General features: G+C 50.1%; 1 protein-coding gene across 2 annotated transcripts in view; it reads left to right on the forward strand.

Moving 5' to 3' along the window:
* The window catches only part of CABLES1 (Cdk5 and Abl enzyme substrate 1), a 106,789-nt gene that overhangs the window by 79,476 nt on the left and 3,823 nt on the right, over positions 1-23,490 (forward strand). For both annotated transcript variants that reach the window (XM_044773539.2, XM_014837277.3), the window contains 4 exons: positions 7,627-7,723; positions 8,961-9,117; positions 10,222-10,325; positions 22,870-22,976. In XM_044773539.2, the coding sequence (XP_044629474.1) occupies positions 7,627-7,723; positions 8,961-9,117; positions 10,222-10,325; positions 22,870-22,976 (465 nt within the window). The remainder of the gene's footprint in view (positions 1-7,626; positions 7,724-8,960; positions 9,118-10,221; positions 10,326-22,869; positions 22,977-23,490) is intronic.

The raw sequence follows: 23,490 nt of genomic DNA on the forward strand, positions 1-23,490 counted from the left end.
CGGTGACATTATAGGGTAAAAGGGCGTTATGTGGGCTAATCTCCATTTATAACATCGTGTCAGTGCGAAAATGCAGTCCAAGTTCTGGAGGGCCAACTCAGAAGCTTTTGGAAAACAAGCCACTACTGAGTGAGAGACTGCAGGCGTTGGACTGAGGGCCAGTCCCAGGGCTGTCCCTATGCATAAGGGGACTGACATGAGTACCCAGATGCCCTTTATTTCTTGAAACATAACGGACATCAGTAGATAGTTCTGTATACATGGATCTGATCAAAAGGAAGTAGGGATGAACCCAGCTAACTTGTGATTGGCAACTATATAGAATAACCAAGCTAGTGATTCCAGCAAAAACCAGGTTCTGTGTGTGTGTAGGTGCAGACCCCTTCAGATAACCATTCCTGATTGAATGACAGTCGCTGGGTTAGTTCACTACACGTGTATCGCAGGCCACATGCTAAAGAAAATGGCTTCCCCATGGAGCACAAGGTATTCCTGGGGGTGTGACTTCAATTAGCAGCTTCCATGCGGAGTGTATGTCCTTAGCTTTTGGCACTGGGGCATTTCAAATGAGGTCATCCTCTTGGGTCCACTTCCTGAGAGTTGATCGTTTTGCGACACAGAACAGCTTCTTCTATTCTTAGAGAGGGGAGGGCCTCCGAGCCTAAATGCTCCCTGCCTGGCTCTGGGCCAATCCCCACTTCCTCTCTACCCACTCTCCCCAAAAACGTCTCTTTTCGTTGTGGAAAATTACACATTCACAAATTGTATTTCTTTCCTCACACCGAGCATATTCCCACACAGAGACAGATTCTGGAATGATCTCATGGATGAATCATGTCATTATCCGACTGTTTATAGGAGCTGCCTTTAGACAAAGATTTTGGTGTAAGCTACATTAAGGCCTCTTCATTTTCTGCCAGTTACCCTTGGGGGGATGGCTTATCGAAGAAGTGCCGAGTGTGAGGGGGACAGGACTTCTAGACTAAAAGCTACTTTGATTTCACTCTTTCCTGTCAGCCCTGGGCCTTGTTCCATTGACTGTGAACTGTGGTGGTATAATGTTCTGCTCAGATAGGAGTAAGCAGACCCAATCCAAGATGGCAGCTGAACTGTATCTGAAGAGGCCACAAATAGGGCTTCTTAAACTATGGTAAATGCCTGTGTCGTTGAGTTCCAGTGGGTGTGGATCTCTTAATTAAAATGAGCTCATAAATGGTATTTCCTTTCCTAATCCTGCTTTCAAGCTTTACTTTCTGAGCAGCAAATCTTTTTTTTTTGAAGCATCTGGAAATCCTGTTAATATTTAATTGGCTTTTAAATTATTTACACACCAAAGTGTTCAACCTATTCTTGCCCTTTAAAGAGCAAGTGCCCAGTGGATCTCCCAGCTGTCATTCCACGGTCTTGAGTTTAGAGCACATTAGACAAATGATCCAGGATGGAAATCAGCCCATCCCCATCTTGGAAGCAGAAAGCCCTGGAAACTCGTCAGTTGATCACACACACACGGTTTCCATCTATTTCCCAGGTGTTAAGTATTTAAACCTTACCTTTTTTATTAAGACAAATATTGGTTCATTAATCATATGCTCCCTAAGGGAAGGGCCCTGGCTTGAACTTGTTATCTCATAGGGAATCTTATTCCATCAGTTCCATACATTATGGCTCAGTGAACTTCGGGAAAGGAAATGAAAGATCATTTTGCCTGTACACTAGGTGAAATGAGGAGTGGCCCATTGTGTAGTAATAGTGACCTAGGTAACCCCCTTTGGGCACCAGGATATCTGGATTGGCCATCTGCTCTGACCACATGACTCCACAACTGTGAAATCAGGTATATTTGCTTCATGCCGTGGGAGCCAAAACTAAGACAGAGGTCCAGGGGGTTTCCAGCCACGAATAACAGGCTTTCAAGGAGAGCTACAATAAATGAATAGTGGTGCCGTCCTATGAAGGATGGGTTTACACCTCTAAACAGAACCACCCTATGTTTCTGCTCCTTGCCTAAGGTATGACTGCGCCTTGGCTCTCTCCCAAATGCATTTTCATCCCCTGTCTTAATCCCCTCCCTCCAATCCTCTGCGAGCCCCTCGCCAGTCCCCCGTTAAGTCTTTTCCCACCCACCCCCCCATCCCCATCGGCCAGCCTGTGTAGAAAATTCTTTGTGCTGGGTTTTCAAAGTATATTGCCTACAGCCTCTGCAGCAGTTAAGACACCTGAATAGAATGAGAAATCAGCTCTTGTAGCTAAATAGGTCTGAGCTGCAGCGTCACCCAGGACTGGGAGAGAAGGAATCAGACCGTTCCCTGTCCGTTGGTTCCTTACCAGTGGTTCTGTTAGTGCATCTGCCCCAATGAGGTCTTTCCTATTACCTGACTAACCGAGTTCATCTCTCAGCCCACCCTGCAGCGTTTCAACCTGGACGCACAAAATTGGACAGTATCCACATGTGGTGTTTGATCTTGCCTCCATCCTATTTTTAGAAGGAGGTGGAACATAAATTTAATATTTGAACTCTAGATGTACCTGGGAAAAAATAATCTTCTAGGTTTTTCAAAGAAATTGAAAAGTCCAACTTCGGTTTGCTTTTAATTTCTTTCAGTTGCAGGTCCACGTTATCCAGCTCAGTCTCCTGGTGCTGGAGGGTTAATGCTGGCATTTGAGCCAAACAGATATTTCTGTTTTCATACACCATTTTAATGAGAGTTCAGAATAATGATCTTAGAAAGAAAACATCAAGATTTTATCACTGCTCCACTGGGACTTCTTAATTCTTTTTCACTGGAGTCTTTTAAAGCTTCCGTTCGGTGAACCAGGGACACCAAGAGTCCCTTTCTGTGGGCGACTCCCATCCCATGAGCTCCCACAGCAGTGCAGCATCCAGGGCCATGAGTCTCTTGCTTGTTTGACACTCACACTAAGACCTGAGCAGTTACCTTATCTGTAAATTAGGTGGCACGATGTGAAATCGCTGCTTGTATGGGACAAAATGGCAATAACAGCAATTTCATATGGCTCGTGTTAATGCAAGGTTTCACTGACACTTATGAGAAGTGTCATAGCTAGAGAAGTTTGTCAGCCTCTTGGTGAAAGATATATTTTTCAGGTCCCAAGAGTCTTAATATATACCAATTCAAAGCTGTTAAAAGAAACTGACATTATGGAAAATAGCTTAGGTGAGATCTGTTTCATTTTCCATGGATGTCTGACTGTGCAAGCAATGTGTGTACACATATGCTTTTTTTTTTTAAAGATTAGCACCTGAGCTAACATCTGTTGCCAATCTTCTTCCTTTTTTTCTTCTTCTTCTTCTTCTCCCCGAAGCCCCACAGTGGATAGTTGTATATTCTAGTTGCAGATCATTTTGGTTGTGCTATGTGGAACACCACCTCAGCATGACCTCATGAGCGGTGCCATGTCTGCGCCTAGGATCCGAACCGGCGAAACCCTGGGCCACCACAGCAGAGTGCGCAAACTTAACCACTCGGCCTCGGGGCCAGCCCCCCACATATGCTCTTGTTTCAGTCCCACCAAATGGCAGCCCCAAAGTTAGTGACAACCTCTCCCTTAATCTGAGGCAGAAAAACAGGGAAGTGTGCCCTCAGCTGCCACCACAACGCAGTCAATTTTCTAGAGCTTTATGATATTTATTACCATGTCCGTGAAGTCTTTGAAGTGCGAACAGAGCAGGAATGAGTGCACCAGCTTTGGAGTGCAAGAAATATTTCTTCTTTTTTAAAAAAATCTACTTAATATGAACAATTAGCCCCCCTTCTACAAGGCCGGAGGGAAATTCAAACTTAATTGTCACTGTGCACCCCTCCTCCCCCCCGCCCTGGATTGTGCAGAGGGCCTGGAGTCTCCTGAATGCCTTGGATTGGGGAGCACATGCTGTTCATTGTTTGTTGGTGCTCTGGCACCACCGAAATGCCCATTGTCCCTGTCCCCGCGGCCTTCAAGGCAAAAGCTGCTCTGTGCTCATGTAGGATGTGAATTTTTCTTGCGGCTGGGAGCACTGTTCCCAGGGTGCTGATGGGGTGCGGGGCATGGGTCCTCTTTGGTTGTGGACCCCACAGTCATCATTTCCCTCCCCACTGAAGATAATCCTGCTGTGCTTGCTCCTTCTACAGGGTCCTGCCTCTCCCCACCTGTCTGGGAGCCCTGACATAGTCTCTTTAGTGAGCTGGGGCCTGGGATGCGAACATCCCCTGAGGCAGTGGGCAGAAAATGGGGAGAAAACTGGGAAATGAAATCCAAGTCACTAAGTATATTGTTTATGACTGTCTTGCCACAGGAAGTTGTACATTAACAGTAGCCAGAGTCCTCATGGGTAAGCACTAAGGCTTGCTTAGTCCGATACGGTAGCCACTCACCAAATGCGGCTATTTAAAAAATCCAGTTCCTCAGTCCACTTGGCACACTTCCAGCACTCAGTTGCCACCTATGGCTAGTGGCTCCCATATTGGACAGCTCAGAGAGAGAACGCTTCCATCATGGCAGGAAGTTCCATTGGACAGTGCTGGTCTGTAATGAGCGGTGTTTTTCCAGTAGCAGTTGAGGGTGGACCCACTACTCTCCTAGCTTATTGTCTTACTCGGCTTGGCCTGAGCTGTTCAGAAAGTAGAATGATACAAGTGAAGAATCAGGAGAGTGGCGGCGGCAGGAAGCAGACCAGCACAGTGTAGTCCTTGACAGTTGGTTCCTCTGGTTGGATGTGGTGGAGCTCTGTGGCTCTTTCTCCTCTGTGTGGTCCAAAGTGTCCCTGAGGCTCTTGGGCGGTCAGCGGGTCTCAGAACCCCTGTTTCTTTAAATAGGTTGGGAGCTTATCTTACGGAGAGGAGGCTTGGATTTCATGTGAGCACATAAAGTGTGTGTGGCTCCCTTTTCTTTGGAGGAGGCATCAAGAAGAGGATGTGGAATGGGCTGGCTGCTTTGGTTCTGTGCACTGGGATGTGTGCATTTAGCAGCCAGGGACCGGCTGGCAAAGGCAGGGCTGCCCAGGGAAACGGTGAGCCTGTGAGCAAACAGAGAGAAAAGGGGCACAGTGGAAAAACACCCACGTTCCACGTCGTCTTTATGGACCTGCACCCACAAGCCAGCAACGAGCTGGACGACCTCAGCTCCGTAAGCCGTTCTTTAAGCATCTGTATGTATCAGACGCTGTGTGGACAGGCTACAACGTGGGGTGAGACTCTGTTCCTGCCTGCAGCCAGCTCTCCACGCAGGAGCGCTCTTAATATGGGCCTATTTTATTACTCCTCACTGCATAAAGACATTCTCTGTTTTTATATTAATTTCAGCCCTGAATGACATTGTCTGGCAAAATGGAAACAAGGAGATGATTGTGTGGGAGTTGGGAATCAGAGGCTTGTGCTTGCCAGGTTTGCTTTGGGCAAGCCGGAAGTCCTTGGAAGCATGTGCCGGGGGTCCTTTAATGAAACTCTAGGCGCTGCTGTCTTTGTACCAGCTCCCCGCCTGGTCCTCCGCAGTTGGGCCCCTCGTCCTGACCCACGCAGCGTTTTAGCCTCATTGCCTTGTTCGGATTCTTGCTCCGTAGGCATCTCCCTTTGTTAGTGCTCTGATGCATTCATCGGCTCTGTCCTTAATTGCTTGAGGAAGTCTTTTGATTGCCGCCCTGGACGCTCATGTCTGAGGCAGGGCAGCAAGGCGGGCGGTCTCTGGTTTGTACCATCCTGAGGTTCTAGGGGCCTTGCTGAGCCCCGCTCTGCTCCAGCCTGCTTGGTCCTTCCAGCTGTGCATTTGAGTTCAGTAACTGGAATGCAGATCTCTCTGTTGGGACGGCATGTTTATAAAGTGATGTGACTTAAATCATCCTGGACCCTCCTAGTCCTTAGTGAATGTGGTCCCCAGCAGAGGAGGCACCACAGGAGAACTCAGACACGTCCCCAGAGGACTTCTGTTGCTAAGAACATTTTTGGAGCTCTCAATGGGATGGTTTGCGCATTCTAACAAAGTGTTTACAATTCTATGAGTGGCTGTCCTATTTTATACTGTCCTTAAGGGGTGAGTTTGATGTTTGAAATTACCTGAAGTCATTTACAGTCATATCTGGTCCCCAGTTGGGGGGACACTGATTAAAGTAATATTGTTCAGCATAAAAAATTTACATATAAATATAAAGTTGGAAGACCAGGATGAGTTGGTCATTTGCCTTTTTCTGCATGCCTTTAATGCTGATTTCCAAAAGGGCTCCAGAGAGTCGTGGCCATGGCAGCACCACTGCCTCGCCAGGAGACTGCCTTACAAATGTGCTGCTTCCTGGATGCATGTCTTTGGTACTTCTTTTGATAGCTGTCATTAATCACACTCCACATTATAGGTAGGATTAGGGAGCCAGTTCATCCACGGACACCCAGAGACGAGGATGATTGGTCCAAAAAGTCAGAGAATCCCTGTTTTCCACCACAGGACACAGGGCTTCTCATCTCTCTTCTCCCCACTCACCTGGCTCCCTTGCTCTCTTTCTTTTTCCTTGATTCCTTTACCTTTGGCCCGGAGAGTCTTGCCTTCATATTTTGCTTAGGTTGTAGGAGACAGCTGCTGAACACGGGGCCACACAGCAAGAATACTGTCGGCCTGAGCCGGCTTTGACTAACGAGCGCTGTGCGTAGAGAGAAGGTGGAAGATAGTCCTTCCCAGATGTGGCTGCAGTTTAGACTCACCTGGGGAGTGTTTCACACTCATTACCAACTGAATCAGAGTGTCTAGGGGTGGGAGCCAGACAGCAGTAGCTTGTCAGAGATCCCCAGGTGATTCTCATATGCAGGCAAGTTTGAGAACTGCTCTAAGGAGGAGGACTGTCCTTTGAAAATGCTAGCACTTACCCCTGAGCATAGCCACAGCCAGCCAGTCTTGCATCTCCAAGGCAGTGTGATGTACTAGAAACAGCACTGGTGCAAAACCAGTCTCTACGACCTACTATCCTGCAAGCCATTTCCCTGCTCCGGGCCTTGTTTTTCTCATCTGTGAAATAGGAAAATAATAGCAATACCTGTCTGATAGGGTCATCTGAAAGAATGAAAGAGATGATGTATGGAAGTCTTTGTAAATTGTGAAATGCTATAGAAATGCTTATTATTAATACTGGAGATTATTACTCTATAGAAAGATGCTCATTTTCTAGGTGGGTTGGTAAGATAGCTGGGGTAATTTAGTGGCATTAATTCTTTCATTACCAGCAATAAACCTGAGAACTGTTTAGGACAAGAATTTCTCTCGTCTGATAAAGGGGGTGACAAAGAGAGGTGGTCTCTCTCACTTTAAAAAGAAACCAGCAGCCAGAGCCTAAGAGAACCATTGTCCCACCGCGCCCAGGGGATGCTCCCTGGCTTCCTGTTTACTGACCAAGAGTGGAGGGGTCTTGCTGAGTGGGAAGGGACATATCTTCAGGCTTTCTGTTCAGTTGGAGTTTGTTTATCAGAGTGGGTGGAACTGCCTGCAGAGTGTTGCTGACAAGCCCCAAAGGAGGAACAAAGGAAGGTCCCATCGGTCAGAGCCCACTTGGTCATTTTCATTAGTGTGACTGTGGTGTCTCGTGCAATAAACATCATCACGTCCCTTTTGGGTGCAAACAAAAGCATTTTTTCTTTGGCTTGTCCTCCCCAGGGATTTGAAGTTGGATGGAGGGAGGCAATCAGCAGGTGCCGTGAGCTTGAAAGAGATCATTGGCCTTGAAGGTGTGGAGCTGGGAGCTGACGGGAAGGTAAGCCCACCTGGCGTCCAGTCAGAGAGTTTGTGCCAGTGCCGCACCAGTCAGGAAGCAGAGGCAGGGTGACAGACCACGAACCTCGCTCGTGGTGGAGGAAACAGGTGTGGGGCACATTCCTGGGTGTGTGATGCCAGCCCATCCCTGTTCCCCCAGCGTGCAGACAGAAATCCACCAAGCCAGGGAGTGAATAGCAGCACACCTCTTTCTCTGCCTGCACCGTGTACAACGGAATGGGCGGGACTGGCCAGTATCTCATGCACCAACAAACGCGTGTGTGTTCCAGGACGGTGATGCGTGGTTTGAACATGCGAGCAGCATTCCCACTACTAGGAAGTTTTTTTGGCTTCCCATGGTGCTGAGAGGCTACGAGACCCTCAGTCGATAGTGACCACTGGGCAGCAGGGCTGTCACTTTCCTCTTTATCCACAATTCAGTGAGCTACTGGGTTGAAGTCGGAGGAGTGAAAGTTAAAAGATGAATTTGACCTATTTTTGCTCTATCCAGTCTTCATAAACCACTGTCCCAAAACCTGTTTAAGGAGACGATAATGCACATGCTCAGAGAATGCAAGTGACTGTTTGGGAAAGCATCCCAGAGCTGTTTACTTGCAGGTGAAGATGCAGGGGTGGCAAACCACCTCCCTTCCCCGAGAATAGCTGGTCACCGCTGTGCTCCACTGTGACATCAGCTCTGACCTCACAGCGTAGAGGTCCGTGAACCGCATTTCCCCAATCAGGTGAAAAGAAGAACACTTGTTCTGTCTTCATTCCTCAAGCCTGAGTGTTCACATAGGAATGAAGGAGGATGGAATGGAGATGAGCATAGAGATAGCATCTGCCAAAGGAACGGATAGGAGCCACAGTCTCTTATCAGAGACTCTTGGGGCCTGACGTGTTCTGGAATTCTGCACTTGGTGCCTCTGTACTGCAGACACCCCAACAGCTTCTGAGCTGGGACCTCGTTATCAAACACACTATTGTTTCTGCCATGTACATGAATATTCACTCCAAGTGGGATAAATTAAAACTATGCACAGCCTCACGTCAGTTCAGGTTAGGTTTTGGCACAGCTGAGTGCCGCAATAAATTTCATTTTTCACATCTCATTGGATTTGAGAACTGCAGATCTGAGACTGTGGACCTGAACCTGGGGTGGCAGCATAGCTTGGTGACAGTGCCAACCCAGCCCTGGCTGGGAATATTCACTTGCTGTTTTTGTCTTCACCTTTTAGACTGTTTCTTACACCCAATTTCTGTTACCCACCAATGCTTTTGGAGCCCGGAGAAACACCATAGACTCCACTTCCTCCTTCTCCCAGTTCCGTAACCTGAGCCACCGCAGCCTCTCCATCGGCCGGGCAAGCAGCACCCAGGGGAGCCTCGACACAGGTAAGCTGGAGCCTGGCTGGGTCCGGGGAGGCTGTGGCAGGAGGTGTGGGCTGGGTCTTCCTGTGTGCCGACTGGACAGCAGGTGGCCCTAGAGCATGAGCTCTTCCCACGGGCAACGTGAATTCTGGACAAGCCCCATTCAGGCCGTGCGGGCTCACAACCAGGCCACAGGGGGTCTCTCTAATGAGGTGCTTCAGTCGCCAGCCCCCAGGCTCCCACAAGGAGAAATGTCAAGGCCATCTGTACCATGCAGACGTGGCTGGACTCCCCAGCTTCTCTCTGTCGCTCAGCTCCTCACCTCAGCCTGGTTCTTGCCTACATGTTCGTAGCACTCAGATTTGGCTTTTCTTCAATTAATTGGGTCAGAAAGGCAGGATGAGGTGTGAAAACTTCCTCTGTGATTTTCATAGTGAGCGGCCTGCTCAGCTGCTGAAGACTTGCCTGCCTCCAGCTTTGCCTGGGCAAACCTTGGTACGAACTGACACAAGGGAGAAAGCTGTTTGTGAAGCAGTGTTACTTCCTCTCTCAGAAATTCCAGGTGACTGTGAGGTTCCTTAGGCCTGTCCCGGAGCTGACTTCAGAAGCACTGGCCGAATGTTCCGGCTGCTTCTGGTCCCTTGCAGCTGTTTGCATTGGCACCCGCTCTGATTTGTGTCATACGGACACAATAGCCTGCCCAGATGCTCTCACACCAAAAACGGGCTTCTTACCCGGCACAACTTGAGTCAGCTAATTTGATCGGCAGGTTCAGAAAATTAGTCTTTTTGGTGCCACGTTTCGTAACCTGAGTGTTCACCACATCTTCCATACTCTGTGTGGTTTTGTGCTCTCCCAGGTCAGGGAGATTAATATGTAATTTTCTAACAAGGAAGAAACGTCAGAAGGTTCAGTATTTGTTGAACCCCTTTGCGGAGAGATGCACTTCGTTGGCATGCAGAGACATCTACTGAAAGGCAGAGCGAGCCCGTGCCCCTGAGCTGGCTGGCCTGAGCCAGCCTTTCTCCCGTCTGCCCTTAGACTCGCCATTTGCCCAGGTGCTTCTGCTGCTGCTGCTTCTCGGGAGATTCCAGGGCCCCTAATTATCACTTTGCATGTGGTCCTTAGGCAGTGACCTGGGAGACTTCATGGACTATGACCCAAATCTCCTGGATGACCCGCAGTGGCCTTGTGGCAAGCACAAACGAGTTCTGATCTTTCCTTCATACATGGTGAGTAGCAATGGGGGGACGGTCGGTTCGCTCACCCCTTTGGCCTCCGAGGAGTGGCTTGAAGGTGGCAGGCTTGCCTTAACAGATGCTGCTCTGCTTGGGATTGGGTGGCTTGTTCAAACACTGCTCTGCCTGAGGGACCTTCCTGAAGACCCCCCAGTGTGGCTTGCTTATGGAAGGATCAGCGCATGCTGGTCAAGGATTCTGCTGGTCACCTGGCCTGCGTACACCACTTCAGCTACCATCTGCGGGTCAGCGACCCTCCCCTCTGAGGGACACACTGGAGCTTATACATCTACAGACCCCACTAGGGGAGGACCAGGCCCGTCAGTGGCAGTGCCGAGTTCCAGTTCATCCATGTTTGGACTTCCTTGGTGACTGTAGGCCTCCACACGCACACCAAACAAACATTTGGCGCTGGGCTCTGGATGACTGAGTTATCTCCTGGGAAAGTGAAAGTAGGGCAATGTGGGTGTTAATGCAAGACCTTTCCTTGCCGTTTTCATTTCACGGACTCTTACTGTTTTTCCCTTTGTGCAATTTTGGTTTCTGCTTTTGGCTGACGACTATTTCCCACCACTCCAGGCCACTGTTTCTCCAGACGCCAGTGGGGCCTGAGGGGGTCCCGTATACTTTCTTCGGGCAGATGTGCCCTAACTTGGAGGCAGGCAGAGCCTGGGCTGCTGTGGGAGGAGGGGAGAGCTGGGCTTGCACGAAAACCTGCCACATGGGCCTCAGGTGGGAGAGCACTGACTCTGAGTGCCCCTACCAACTCCCTGCCAGGCCCGGGTGGGGCACGCACAGCATCAGGTGGGAGAGCAGTGATCCCGAGTGCTCCCTCGCTCCTCCCCAGCTTGTGCTGTTCTCAGCAGCCTCACCCTCAGGAGTGAGCGGAGGCTCCTTTTTCTGTTCTAGGCTCTTGTGTCTGCAGAAGCCAGAGTGGGACCCATCCCCATGTACTCAGAGGGCTCCTGACTGCTCCCTCGGAGCTGAGAGTTCTCAGCTGTGGGCTTCCAGCCTCCAGCCTCCCTCCACTCTGAACGTTTGGCCCGTAGCTGACATCAGAGAAACCCTGGGCAGGACTCAGGCCCTTGCCAGTTCTTTTCTGCATATATCCTCTGGTCATTTGGCACATAGCTCAGAGGTCCTTCTAATATGCCACAGTGAGTCAGAATGAATTACCAAAGGCATTTAGTTTAAAATTGTCCCCACTCCGCACTCTCCCAGGCTTTATTCCCCAGCTCCTAACACAGAAAGAAAAACCAGGGCCACGTTCAGTTATTTTTTTCCACTCTGTGACCTGTTAGATTATTTACTTCTTTTCAAAACCAGGGCTTATTCATGTAAGCTAGCACATAATCAGTGTTTAAGAAATGACCAGAATCATTGCCCTGATGTTAAGGAGGGAGCAGCTGAAAGGTCATGACTTATGTAAGAATAAGGGCTCTTTATGTTGTTCACCGCTTTATTTATTAAAGTTCACTTTCTTAAGGACCTTGCGCAGGAAGCTGTGGCTCAGGGAGTCTGTGTGCGGCCGTCACAGTTGACAGACAGGAAGTCGGGGCTGAGCCTGGAGCTCCTGGCTCAGCACTCTTCTCGCTGTGCCTCTGAATCCCACCTCCCCTGGCGGCCAGCGGCAGAACTGCCAACCTCAGGGTGGGACAGAAAATGAATCTTTGGGCCAACAGTTCAACAGATTTCTAGGTAACAAAGAGAATGAGAGGATGTGCTATTTTTGACTGACGTTGGGGTTTGGTGGGGAGCTCGTCTGTAAACGTGTTTTGTCTGGTGATAACACCGACCTCTCCTTTTATGGGCCTGGTGTTGGGCTGGTGCCAGATCTGATCTTTTTTTTTCTTTACCTGATCTTGTGAGCTTCGAGCTTCTGGGCTACAGTCCACGTGAGTGCGCCCATGCACACGGATGATTTTTCCTCCTAGGACGGCGTGCTCAATGGCTTTCCAAGTCAGCATATATGTCCTGCCCTCCTCGTTTTGTGTTCCCAAGTGGGTTGTTTTTTATTTCACCACATTGAATCTGCAGCCCGTGCTTCCTGTCATAGGCCATTTCTTAAAGAATGAAATTGCTCACGAACTGGATTGGCCTGGTCAGCTCCATAAGACCTGCATCTCCTTCTATTCTTGCCACAGATATTGGCGAGAACAGATCAAATGTGGGATGTCCACTTTGCAGTGTTCTCTTCGAAGACACTCAGGTACATGTTGTTTTATAAGGACCCTCTAGCCGGCTCCCAGGAGACGTCCACTCTAGAAGCAGGTGCAGATTATTGGGCTGTTTCACATGCATTTTGCATCGCACTTGCAGGAGCAAACGGCTCTGGGGGTCAGCTTGCTTGCTTGCTTGCTTTATTTTGTGTGTTGGCTAACAGGTGTAGAATTTGTCCATTCAGCCAGGATTGACTGAGGCCCTACTATGTACCGGGCAAGGTGCTTCCTTATACCGTGGAGAACAAACCAGCCCCCCGGTTCCCATCCTCCTCCACCCCATGGTGGGTGGGAAGTCAGACAGTGAGCAAGAGACAGATCACTGTAGTCGTGAGGAGGGAACCTCCTGGAAAAGTCGTAGGAGATGACAGGGAGGGTTGGAAGTTAGAGGTAGACTTCAAGGAAGGCTCCTCTGAGGAAATGGCATCGAAGGCGAGTGCTGAGGAGTCAGAAAGTGTGAAAGAGGTTTGTAAAATCAACGCTTTGTCACTGCCCCTCCCTCCACACACACACACACACACACACACGCGCGTGCACACACACACACACACACACACGTGTCAAGCCTGTAGAAGGATGGTCCTGATAAACCCTCCTCCCTAACTCGACCCAGGCCCAGGGAGCTGTCCTTCTAATAGGCCATGACCACCGTGTCCACCAAGGTAGACAGACAGAACTACAGGGTTACTTGACCCAGGTTGTTGGCGGTGCTCGTTGAGGGTCTGGGGCACATCTTGGCCCCTAGGCAGGAGGTGGGCGCTCTGCCCAGACAGACATGGCTTGGGGCGCTCCTGCTGCCGTGTGAGCCTCATTGTTGCAGGGAGCCCCCTGCAGGCAGGCGTCAGACCTGTGTGGAACCTCTGTGGTCCTGCTCCTCCGGCCCCTCTGCAGGGCTCCCTTTGCCTGGCCTTTGCCTGGCAATTAGGGATGTGAGCTGGCAAGCCGGTTATGTGCTGACTGTATGCGCAGCGCTGCCCACCTCCCTAAATATCAGCCCCAAGGCCTCTGGGGTCCTGCGCTAGCTATCCTTTTCTTCCTTTGGCCCCCAGGGCAGCCCAAGCTAGGCCAGCCCAGTGGAGGCCCTGAGCCTGAGAACCGGGGGCTATTGTCTGGTGTTTTGGGGTGTCCTGTCCCTGTGGAATTTCAGAGTCTGAGATGTTCCTGTGGCTCTGCAGAACCAGACGACCCTCAGAGTGATCTGTGGTCCTTTCACCCCATCAAATCCTGCAGCAGCTGGATTTTTTTGTTATGGTTTTTCTCTCTTCATCTCAAGATGTAACTTACATCAAGTCAAGCTCACCTGTTTTAAGTGTGCCCTTCCATGAATTTTGTAACCTCCACTCTGATCAAGAGATGGAGCGTCTCTGTCCCCTTAGACAGTTCCCTCCTGCCCGTCCCGCTCTGCCTCCCGCCCCTCCCTGCAGAGGCAGCTGCTCTTCTGACTTCCGTCACCAGAGACTAGTTTCGCCTATTCTGGAACTTCATGGAAATGAAATCATATACTGTGTGCTCTTATTTTTTTGCCCGTCTTCTTCCACACAACTTGACATCTGTGAGATTCACTTGTGTTGTGTGGATCAGTCGTTAGTTTTTTGGCTGCTGAGTAGGGTTCCGCTGTACGGATATACCACAGTGGCTTTATCGTCCATTCTCCTGTTGGTGGACATGTGGGTTTCCACTTTAAGGATATCATTAGTATTGTTGCTATGAACATTCTTGTACAAATCTTTTTGTGGACATCTATTTTCATTTCTCTTGGGTCGATACCTAGAAGCAGGCTTTCTGAGTCATAGTGTAGGTGATGTTAACCGCTCAGGATATATTGGCTGTGTATTTTCCTTCATGCTTGTCCTAAGATAAAAAGGCCACTCATTGCCACGGTTAGGACAGGCCTTAAAGTGGGAGGGTTCCACAGGCGAGCGTTTCCCTGAGGCTCAGAAAGAAGCCTGTTATTTACAAAGCTTAAGTGGCGCCCCTTTAAAATTAGCCTTGTATTCATAGTTCCATTTGTATGTTTTAGCTTTGATCCATGGTCACTCCCACTGTTAGCCACTGTGAAAGGGCAAAGGTGAAATTTTGAATTAAAGAAAAATTCCTGGGGCAGGTGTGAAAACCAAAGTGCAGCCGCCCCTGTGGTTTTGGCCCTCTGGTGTCTGGAAGGTGACCACAGGACATGAAAGGATGTGCACCTCCAGGCTGCGTGCAGGCTCTTGTAGGGCCTTAGTTTAATGACGCTGTTTCTCTGGGCTCCGAGCGAGGGCGGGAGGCCTCGTGTCAGGACGGGCCGCTTCCTGCCTGCGCACCGCCTGGCCTGTAATTAAAGTTTCACTAGAGAGCAGTTATTTGTCATTAGAACCTGGCAGCTGGAGTCGGTAGTGGTTTTGTTTTTTTCCCTTTATGGGTGTGGAGAGCAATTAAGAGAAAGTAAGTGGAAGAGTTGACTGAGAATGCCAACAAAATTAACATTATTTGAATGGATTTCTGGATCCTTTTCCTTTCTCAGGAAGAAAAACCTCTCGGACTGTTTTGACATCAGAAGGAAAACCAGTGGACCCCCTTTCTGATACCTATAGCTTTATAGATCTCGAGACGACATCTGTTGGATTGGTCTCTGTGATAAAGTGCCTATCTTTTATTTACTTAATATTACAGTCTAACTACTCAGAAAAAGCCCCCCTTTCACCCCACATCTCCCCGGTGCTGTGAGGATATATCTTAGAACTTAGCTTCTCGGTGCAGTACGAGATGCTGAGCAGTGGGAAATAGAAGGCTCAATAAAAGGAAGACTGGTCCAGCCTTCTGGGTGGTGGGCAAGTAGACTCTGCTTTCCCCACCCTGTTTCTTTTTCATTGAAAGCTGTCTCGCTGACATAGGTACTTACTTAGGGTTTATTGAGAAGCTAAAGCAGCTCAAGCCCTGGGGGCCCCTCCCTTACCAGGCTCCTTCCCAGAGCCCTCAGCTTTCAAGGGGCCTGAAGCTTATTCAATTCGGGAGACCCTCTTAAAGGAAGCTAATGCAACCTGACAGAAACACCTTTACCAGGCCTCGCTCTCCCAAGACGTGAAAGGGCCCTGGGGCTTCCCAGGCCCTGCACAAATGCTGAGCAGCAGGATCTTTGAGGCCCCCCAGCTTGTGGTGTAAGTGTTAAAATGCCTTAAAAGCCTCATTGCGTTGTGGTGGGTTCTGTTTTCTGTTTGGGTTTTTGTGTTTTGGGGTTTCTGTGACTACCTTATTGGATATAATTCACATAGCGTACATTTCATCTGTTTAAAGTGTACAATTCAGTGGGTTTTAGTATATTCACAAAGTTCTGAGGCCATCACCACAGTCAATTTCAGGACATTTCCATCATCCCCAAACTAAGCGCCTGCACCCTCAGCCTCCCACCCACTCAGCCATAGGCAACCACTGATCTACTTTCCATCTCTGTAGACTTGCCTGTTGTGGACGTTTCCTATCAGTGGAATCATACACTCTTGGCCTTCTGTGTCTGGCTTCTTTTACTTAGCATAATGTTTTCAAGGTTCATCTACGCTGTAGCTTGCATCACTATTGTGATTTTTTTAAATCATTTTTCTTGTAAAAAATAGTACAATTTTTACAAATGTAAAAATAGTACAAAATGGAATGTTACTTTACATTTTACCCAGGATTTTACAGCATCTGCTCCCTTTCCATGTATCTGTCTCAGATTCGATAATCACTTGGTGATTTTTAGCATGACCCTCCATACACGGTTCATCAGCCCGTGCTCTGAGACCACTGTTTAAGAAGCATGGATTTAAGAGTGCGTCTGCATGCCGTCCAGGCGTGCGTGGACTCGGGGCCACATCCACCCAGAGTCCTCTCAAATGGGTGGAGACACTTCTCCGTGGGTTTCTGGAGTACCTGATACATGTTTGACAAATATCTGAAACTGTGGCATGCTTTGCACAGCCTGGTAAATCCACGTGGTCGTGTAAACCTGCAACAAAGGCAGCTTTTCTTGTGCGTCTCTCCTTGATTTGCAAACTATTTCATTTCAGTGATGGAAACTGAAGAACTCCCCTAAGGGGCGAGGGGAGAGGAAATCCAAGGTTATGCATTTGGAATCCGAGGGGTAGAAATAGCAACAAATGCAGCCCCAGGCTGCGCAGGCCTTCTGCTCTTCCCGACAGTTCCCTTGTGATTTACTGTCCTCTTAGGGAAAAGGATTAAATACCTAGAGCAGCTCAAATGCCCAGCTGTTCATGGTTAGATTGATTTAGTTACCAGCCACAGCTCTGCTTAATGACCTTAGTGAGCAGGTGACATCTGCTTTCCGGTGCCCAGCTGAGCTCAGAGCCTGGGCGTCAGGCAAGTGCGGTCCGACAGGACAGCCCTGACTGTGCAGTGCCTCCTGGTGCTGGAGGAGCCGCAGAGGTCCTGTCCGAGATCCTCCTTCCCTTCCTGGGCGAGGAACCGAGGCCTGGGGAGGCTGCAGGCCTGCCCTCCTCTCCCTGCTGGCTCCTGGGCTACAGGGAGCCCTGGGGTGGGAACCCAGCTCCTTTGGACTGTTCCTGCCAACAGGGGCTCCTCTGACCCCAAGGGGAACAGTAGCAGAGTTTATAGCGTGCTCGCATCATTCAGAGCTGATTGGAAGATTCCTGAGGAGATGCGGAGGGCCGGAGGCTGGGCAGTGGGGGAAGGCGGAAAACCTCACCAGGCCCCAAGGGGAAGTACCTTTTAGGTTGTTTCTGTTGGGATCAGACCAGCAACCTGTTGGCCCTGGGCCCCTCATTGTTCTCCAGCATTGTTATTGGGGCCTGTGTACCCCACCACACACCGACTGCCTCAGTTCCCCCTCACCTGCGCCCACTGTCTCCCAGTGCACCCCAACTCCACCCTGAGAGGCCATCGCCTCACAGCCTCGTGTCTGGTGCCCTGGGCCGGGATGGGCCCGAGTTCACTGGAGGTTCCCCCCTTTCCCTCCTGAGGAGTCAAGCCTGTGTTTGTTTTTTTAAAAGCAAAGGATATCTCAGCATCTCCACAACAGATGTGGTAGACTCTGCCAGCCAGATAGCTCAGTTGTGGTCTTACCATCATTTCCTGTTATCTCAGAGGGGATTTGTGGTGTCAGCCCCTACGCTGAGCCTTCCTCTCTCTGCCTCCCGTGCCCTGTGGGGCAGGCCGGGCGGGGCTCCTTTCTGAATTGCATCTCTCTGGACATTCTGCACTTCGGATGGTCTCCTCCTCCCAGCTGACCTTCCCTCTTGCCCTGTATGCAGCTGTGCACGCACAGCTCCCTGCAGCCAGGCAGCTACGAGAAAGTGCGTCTTCGTGATCTCTCACCCCAAGCAGGAACAGCCCCCTCTGCCAAAGCACGAGCACCCGATTGGAGCTACCCATCCATCATGCACCCAGCCCAGCTGTCGGCCACTGCTGGGGCCACCGGGTGCCCTGCATCTGGCAAATCCCATGGGCTGGAATTAGGTGGCCTTGAAAACAAGGGTCGCTCAGTCTGTCCCAGACCAGGAAGGAAACCTGTTTATTAGCATTTTGATTCATAGTAATGTGCATGCACTGGCAAAGCCCAGGCATTGCGAGTCCTTGTAAACCACATAATTAGACTGATAGGTGAGCTGGAGCAAAGCTTTGGCCTCTCTTTTGATTCATTCTCTCTCAAAGCAGAAAGAATGAGTGGCTGGGGGCCCATTGTGATCCGCTCCTGCAGCCCAGCCTCCCAGTACTGCCTCAGCTCACTCCCATCCCTGGAAAGAGGACTACCCTCTCTCGGGGTGGTGGGGAGGCCCAGCCTCTAAAGGCTGTCACGAGGTTCCCTCAAGGCAAATAGGACCATGCAGAGGAATTGTGGCTGCCATATTCCAGAAAGTGTTGCTTAGTGGGAGCCGGAGCTGAAGACAGTGAGGACTGTTGTTCCCCTCTGGAATCTGCCTGAGCAGTGGCCCTGGGCTCGGGGTGATTCATCCAGTACCTGGAGCCTGGCCCAGTGTGCTCAAGGTGCAGCGTGTGAACAAGGCCCTGTCTGAGCAAAGGTCTGGGAGCAGACTGTCGCTTTGGGGAACGCCCATCAGCTGCCCTGATTTTGCATCTTGTGCACTGAGTGTGAGTAGGCCCTGGAGCAGCACCGCAGACCTGGTGCCCTGCAGCCCTCAGCATGAAGTGGATGGTGGAGAAGCCAGGTGAAGCACTGTGGCACAGAGAGCTTAAGCACTTGGCACTAGGCCACCCAGTGGCCGAGTGGCAGAGCTGAGGGGTCTGGCTCCAGAATCTGGGCTCTTCCCCGCTGAGCTGCAGCTCAGAGAAGCAGAGAGGGAAGCAAGACTGAAGAGAGAGCTGTCTCCACAAGCAAAGGAGGCAGGGGAAGAAGAAACATGGAAAGTTCTCCCTCAGCCCAAGGCCTGGGCCAGCACCTGCTGCCTGGGGCAGAGCTGGGGCCTCGCAGGCGGGGCGGCTATGCATCCAGCCTGGGAGGAACGGCTGGGCTCAGATCACAGCCAGGCCACATAGCAGCACCATGTGGAGCAAGCTCCACTGCGCTGTGTTGTTGAATTTTGTCCCCAAAATGATTGGTTGAAGTCCTAACCCCGTACCTCAGGATGTGACCTTATTTGGAGATAGGGTGTTTGTAGATATAAATTAGTTAAGATGAGGTTGCACTGGAGTAGGGTGACCCTTGATCCAATATGACTGGTGTCCTCATAAGAAGACAGGGACACAGAGAGCAGATGGCCTTGTGAACAGAGACACATGGGAGAACGCCATGTGCCGGCAGAGGCGGAGGCTAGAGTGCTGTGTCTACAAACCAAGGAACGCCCGGGACCCCCAGAGATAAGGAAAAGCAAGGAAGGGTTCTCTCCAGAGTTTTGGAGTGAGCAAGGCCCTGCTGACACCTTGATCTTGGACTTCTGCCTTCCAGAACTATGAGAGAATAGATTCTGTGGTTTAAGCCATGCAGCCTGTGGTACTTTGTCACAGCAGCCACAGGAAACTAACACAACCGCTTTTGCATTTTCCACCAGCCTAAGGTGCTCAGCCTGACGCATTATTGACTGCCGTCTTGAGCCTTGGAGGCATTTCATTGCCCCGGAAGCGAACCTACCTCACCCCGAAATAGATGTGAGCAAACGGACTGGAATGACCGTATTATTGGGCACCTGCCTCAGGTGTGGGCAGTGGTCAGGCTATATCTATGTGGAAACACTCAGAGTAGCCAGGTGTGTGCATCAGTTATGGTTGAGTGATGAAGGACAGCGTCTGCTCAGGTTGAAGAAGAAAGAAATTTATCACAGGGTGTTAAATAGCTTATAGCGCTGGAGCGGGGCTGTTTGCTGCCATCTCCCCCTTTTGTGCTCTCTATAAAATTCTCCAGTGTCCTTTAGGTACATTCTGCTGTCTCTTATCTTCAAGATAAAGCTATGAAGCAGCCCCATCAGATATTCTTACCTCGGTTGAGAGAGGAGGAAGGTGAGGCTGAGGGAGGTTAAGCTACTTTCTCCGAATTGTCTGACCTGCTGAGGGCAGAACCACGGACCACCGCCCCAACCCTTTCTACCTGCCAGCCATCTCGAGCTGCTCTCCCCTGCTCACTTCAGACTGATTAAGAATGGAAAAGCAGAAAGGCAGTGCAAGTGTGAGTTGGGAGACCTGGATCCCAGCACTGGGCCTGCCTGAGCCTGCTGAGGTCTGAACAAGCCCCTTCACCTTTCTGAGCCTCTGTTTCCACACCTGTAAGGTGGGGTGGCTGGAATGCATCTGCAAACTTCTTTTTTGGCAGTGGGAGCCTTCTTCCAAGAGAAACATTGTGCGTATCTACATTTAAGACAGGAAAAGGCAGAGTTGCTGTGGTTGCCGCAGAGAGGGATCCAGACTGCCCCCCCAAGATACTCCTGCTTGGGGCTTGTGGGGCTTCAGCCCCTGACAAAGGCCGAGTACTGCTTGGTTGAGCCCACTCATATCGTTGCGAACTGTGACTTTCCTCTGCAGAGGAAGAGCAGGAGCGGGCCATCTCTGGGAGTTCAGGGTGCCTGGACGTGGAGGGAGGGAGGAGGCGGGGAGAGGTGCTGGGTATTTAGGAAACAGAGGAGTTGACTGATTGGGGACGGGCCCAGCTTGCGGTGAACATGTTAGATGTGGTCCCCTCTTCTCCCACCTGTTTCCTAAATGAAAAGTCTTACATCCTAGTCTACCAGAGGAAACATTTGTTTAAGGTGAAATGAGCAGTTTTAAAAGTAGGAAAGGAAACAAGCCTGTCTTGGAGGGCTGCCCCAGGGGAGGCATCCACTCTGCTGGACCTTGGCGGAGTGGCCTCCATAAAGTCCCGGGTGCCGCCCTCGCTGTCTGGCAGAGCAGCACTGCACACACGTGTGTGTGTGCGTACATGTGTCTGCACACTGGTGCTGCCCACTGCATTGCCGCTTCCCTGCTCCTCACCAACACGTCACAGGTACACATGGCAGCTCCCAGAATGGGCACGTCCCAGGCAGCTGAGGGAGAGCTTCCTGACTGGCTCAGAAAGACCAGGTGTGGTGTCGCACCCACTGAGTCCACTTCCACCCAGAATTTGAGAAAGCTTTGAATAAGTGTGACGGGATCGCTTGGCTTAGTATTGCTTCGGTTTGCCTTTATTCACCAGAGCAGCAAAGAAAGTGCCCTTGAGATCCGTGTGAATCTGGACGTGCTGGCCATCTGCCTGCACTTGTTTGTTAACTGACACCAGAGCCATCCCATGTGCCTCTTCTAGAATCATGTCCAAGCAAGTGTCTTCTGAATGGAGATGTTCACAGGAAGCCACTAAATTTTAAAGCTGCTGAGGAAACCTTTGATGCATCTTCTGGAAAAGGCCATGGACTTGCCTGAGAAGAGGCTGGCGGCAGCCATCCGTGAGAACAGGCCTGTTCATCCGAATCTGTAGTTTCTTCTTTCTCTGGCTTTGCCTGTCGCCAGCCAGAAGGGGCATCACACGTTGTCACAGCCCTTGGAAAGTGTACTCCTGAGGAAGAAGGGTGAGGCTAACCTGGCGAGACCCAGCCAGAGATGGTGTTTAATGAAGAGTTCACACTGTAAGGCACAGAGGAGCCGGGAGACCAGAGTACTCAGAAAGGGCTCAAAGGAGCCGGTCTTTAAGGATGGATAGAATTAGAAAGGGTCAGAGGAGGAAACTCAAGGTTCAAGGGATTATTAATAATAGCTAACGTTTTGTCCATACAATGGAATATTATTCAGCCTTAAAAAGAAACGGCATTCTGACACCTGCTACAACATGGATGAACCTGGAGGGTGTTATGCTAAGTGAAATAAGCCAGTTACCAAAGGACAAATACTGTATGATTCTACTCATATGAGGCGTCTAGAGGAGTCAAATTCAGAGAGGCAGAACATAGAGTGGTGGATGCCAGGGGGAGATATGGGGGGTGGGGGAATCAGGAGTTAGTGTTTCATGGGGACAGAGTTTCAGTTTGGGAAGATGATAAAAGTTCTGGAGATGGATGGCGGTGATGGTTGCATAACACTGTGAATGTGCTTAATGCCACCAAACTGCACACTTAAAAATGGTTAAAATGGGGCCAGCCCCGATGCCCTAGTGGTTAAGTTTGGCGTGTTCCACGTCAGCGGCTCACTCTTCTGTCGGTGGCCGTGCTGTGGCGGTGGCTCACATTAAAAAAAAAAAAGGAAGAAGAAGAAGATTGACAACAGATGTTAGCTCAGGGTGAACTTCCTCAGCAGAAAAATGGTTAAAATGGCAAACTTTTTGTTATGTCTCTTTTCCCACAATATAAAAAAAAAAAAACTAGCTAACATTTATTGAGCACTTGCTGTATACCAGGCACCTCACAGAGCACTTTCCTCCTCACGTGGTTCTCTAAATAGCCATAGGAAGTAGGTGCTGTTAACTGTTTTCCTTTTACAAATGTAGAACCTGAGGTTTGGGGTCATTTATAAGTCTCCGAAAGCCAGACAACCAGTGATGGTCCAGTGTGGATCGAACCAGATATGTCGAGTCCAAATGCAAACCCTAAACACTGCACTGTGTGAGCAACAGGCTGAAATGTGGGAACGGAGGGCAGGACTCCCCTTCCTGCCGGCCCCGTCCTCCCAGTCTAGAGGCCGGTGTTTCTAAGTGTCCCTCGTGCTGCTGGCAGCAGGGATGTGTTTCCATCTACCTCCAGAGGCCACAGCCCCATTCAGGCTCTTGGATTCAGTGGAGCCCTCATTGTGGCTCTCAGCTGGTCTCCCCGTTGCTTGGCAATGTTGGCCATCGTCCATTGGCCATAACTTGCACATAATTGTCCCCACGACCCTTATTTTAAGGAGTGACTGTGTCGCCTGATCTCTTACAGACCACAGTAATCGACTACGTGAAACCCTCAGATCTCAAGAAGGACATGAATGAGACCTTCAAGGAGAAGTTTCCTCACATTAAGTTAACACTCAGCAAAATAAGGAGGTACGTGAGGATCGGCATCTGCTTGAACTTTCCCTTCGGTCCCCTCGCCCAGCCCCAGCATGTTAAGCTCATGCTTTGTGCGAGGGTTCTTCCTGTTGTTCTGGGCACTTGCAACACAGGCACGTTCAGCAAAAAGACTCATCCGATGCTGGCTGGCTGATGCCACGATGTGAGAGCCAAGGGAAGCAGGACAGAGGGCAGAGCTCTTGACACGAGTGGACATGGATCTGGGGTGGGTTCCTCCAATGAAAGAATAATTTCATGCTACCGGCAGCTCACCAGTTCAGTAGGATTTCTGTTATGGAAAAATCAGAATAGGAAACATTCGATTCCTGCTTTGTCAAATGTAGACAAAACAGAAGAGAAAAGAGTTGGTTATCATAGGATTTGAGATAATGCTTTACCCACAATTGTCCGCCCAGAGGTAACAGCCAAGCCCTATCTTTAATCAGTCAGCAAAATAGCCAGGGCTAAATCAGGCTGGTATTTCCCCAACAGCTGATTGGATCAACTT

This window comes from Equus asinus, chromosome 7 (assembly GCF_041296235.1).
Source record: "Equus asinus isolate D_3611 breed Donkey chromosome 7, EquAss-T2T_v2, whole genome shotgun sequence".
NCBI classification, from domain to species: domain Eukaryota; kingdom Metazoa; phylum Chordata; class Mammalia; order Perissodactyla; family Equidae; genus Equus; species Equus asinus.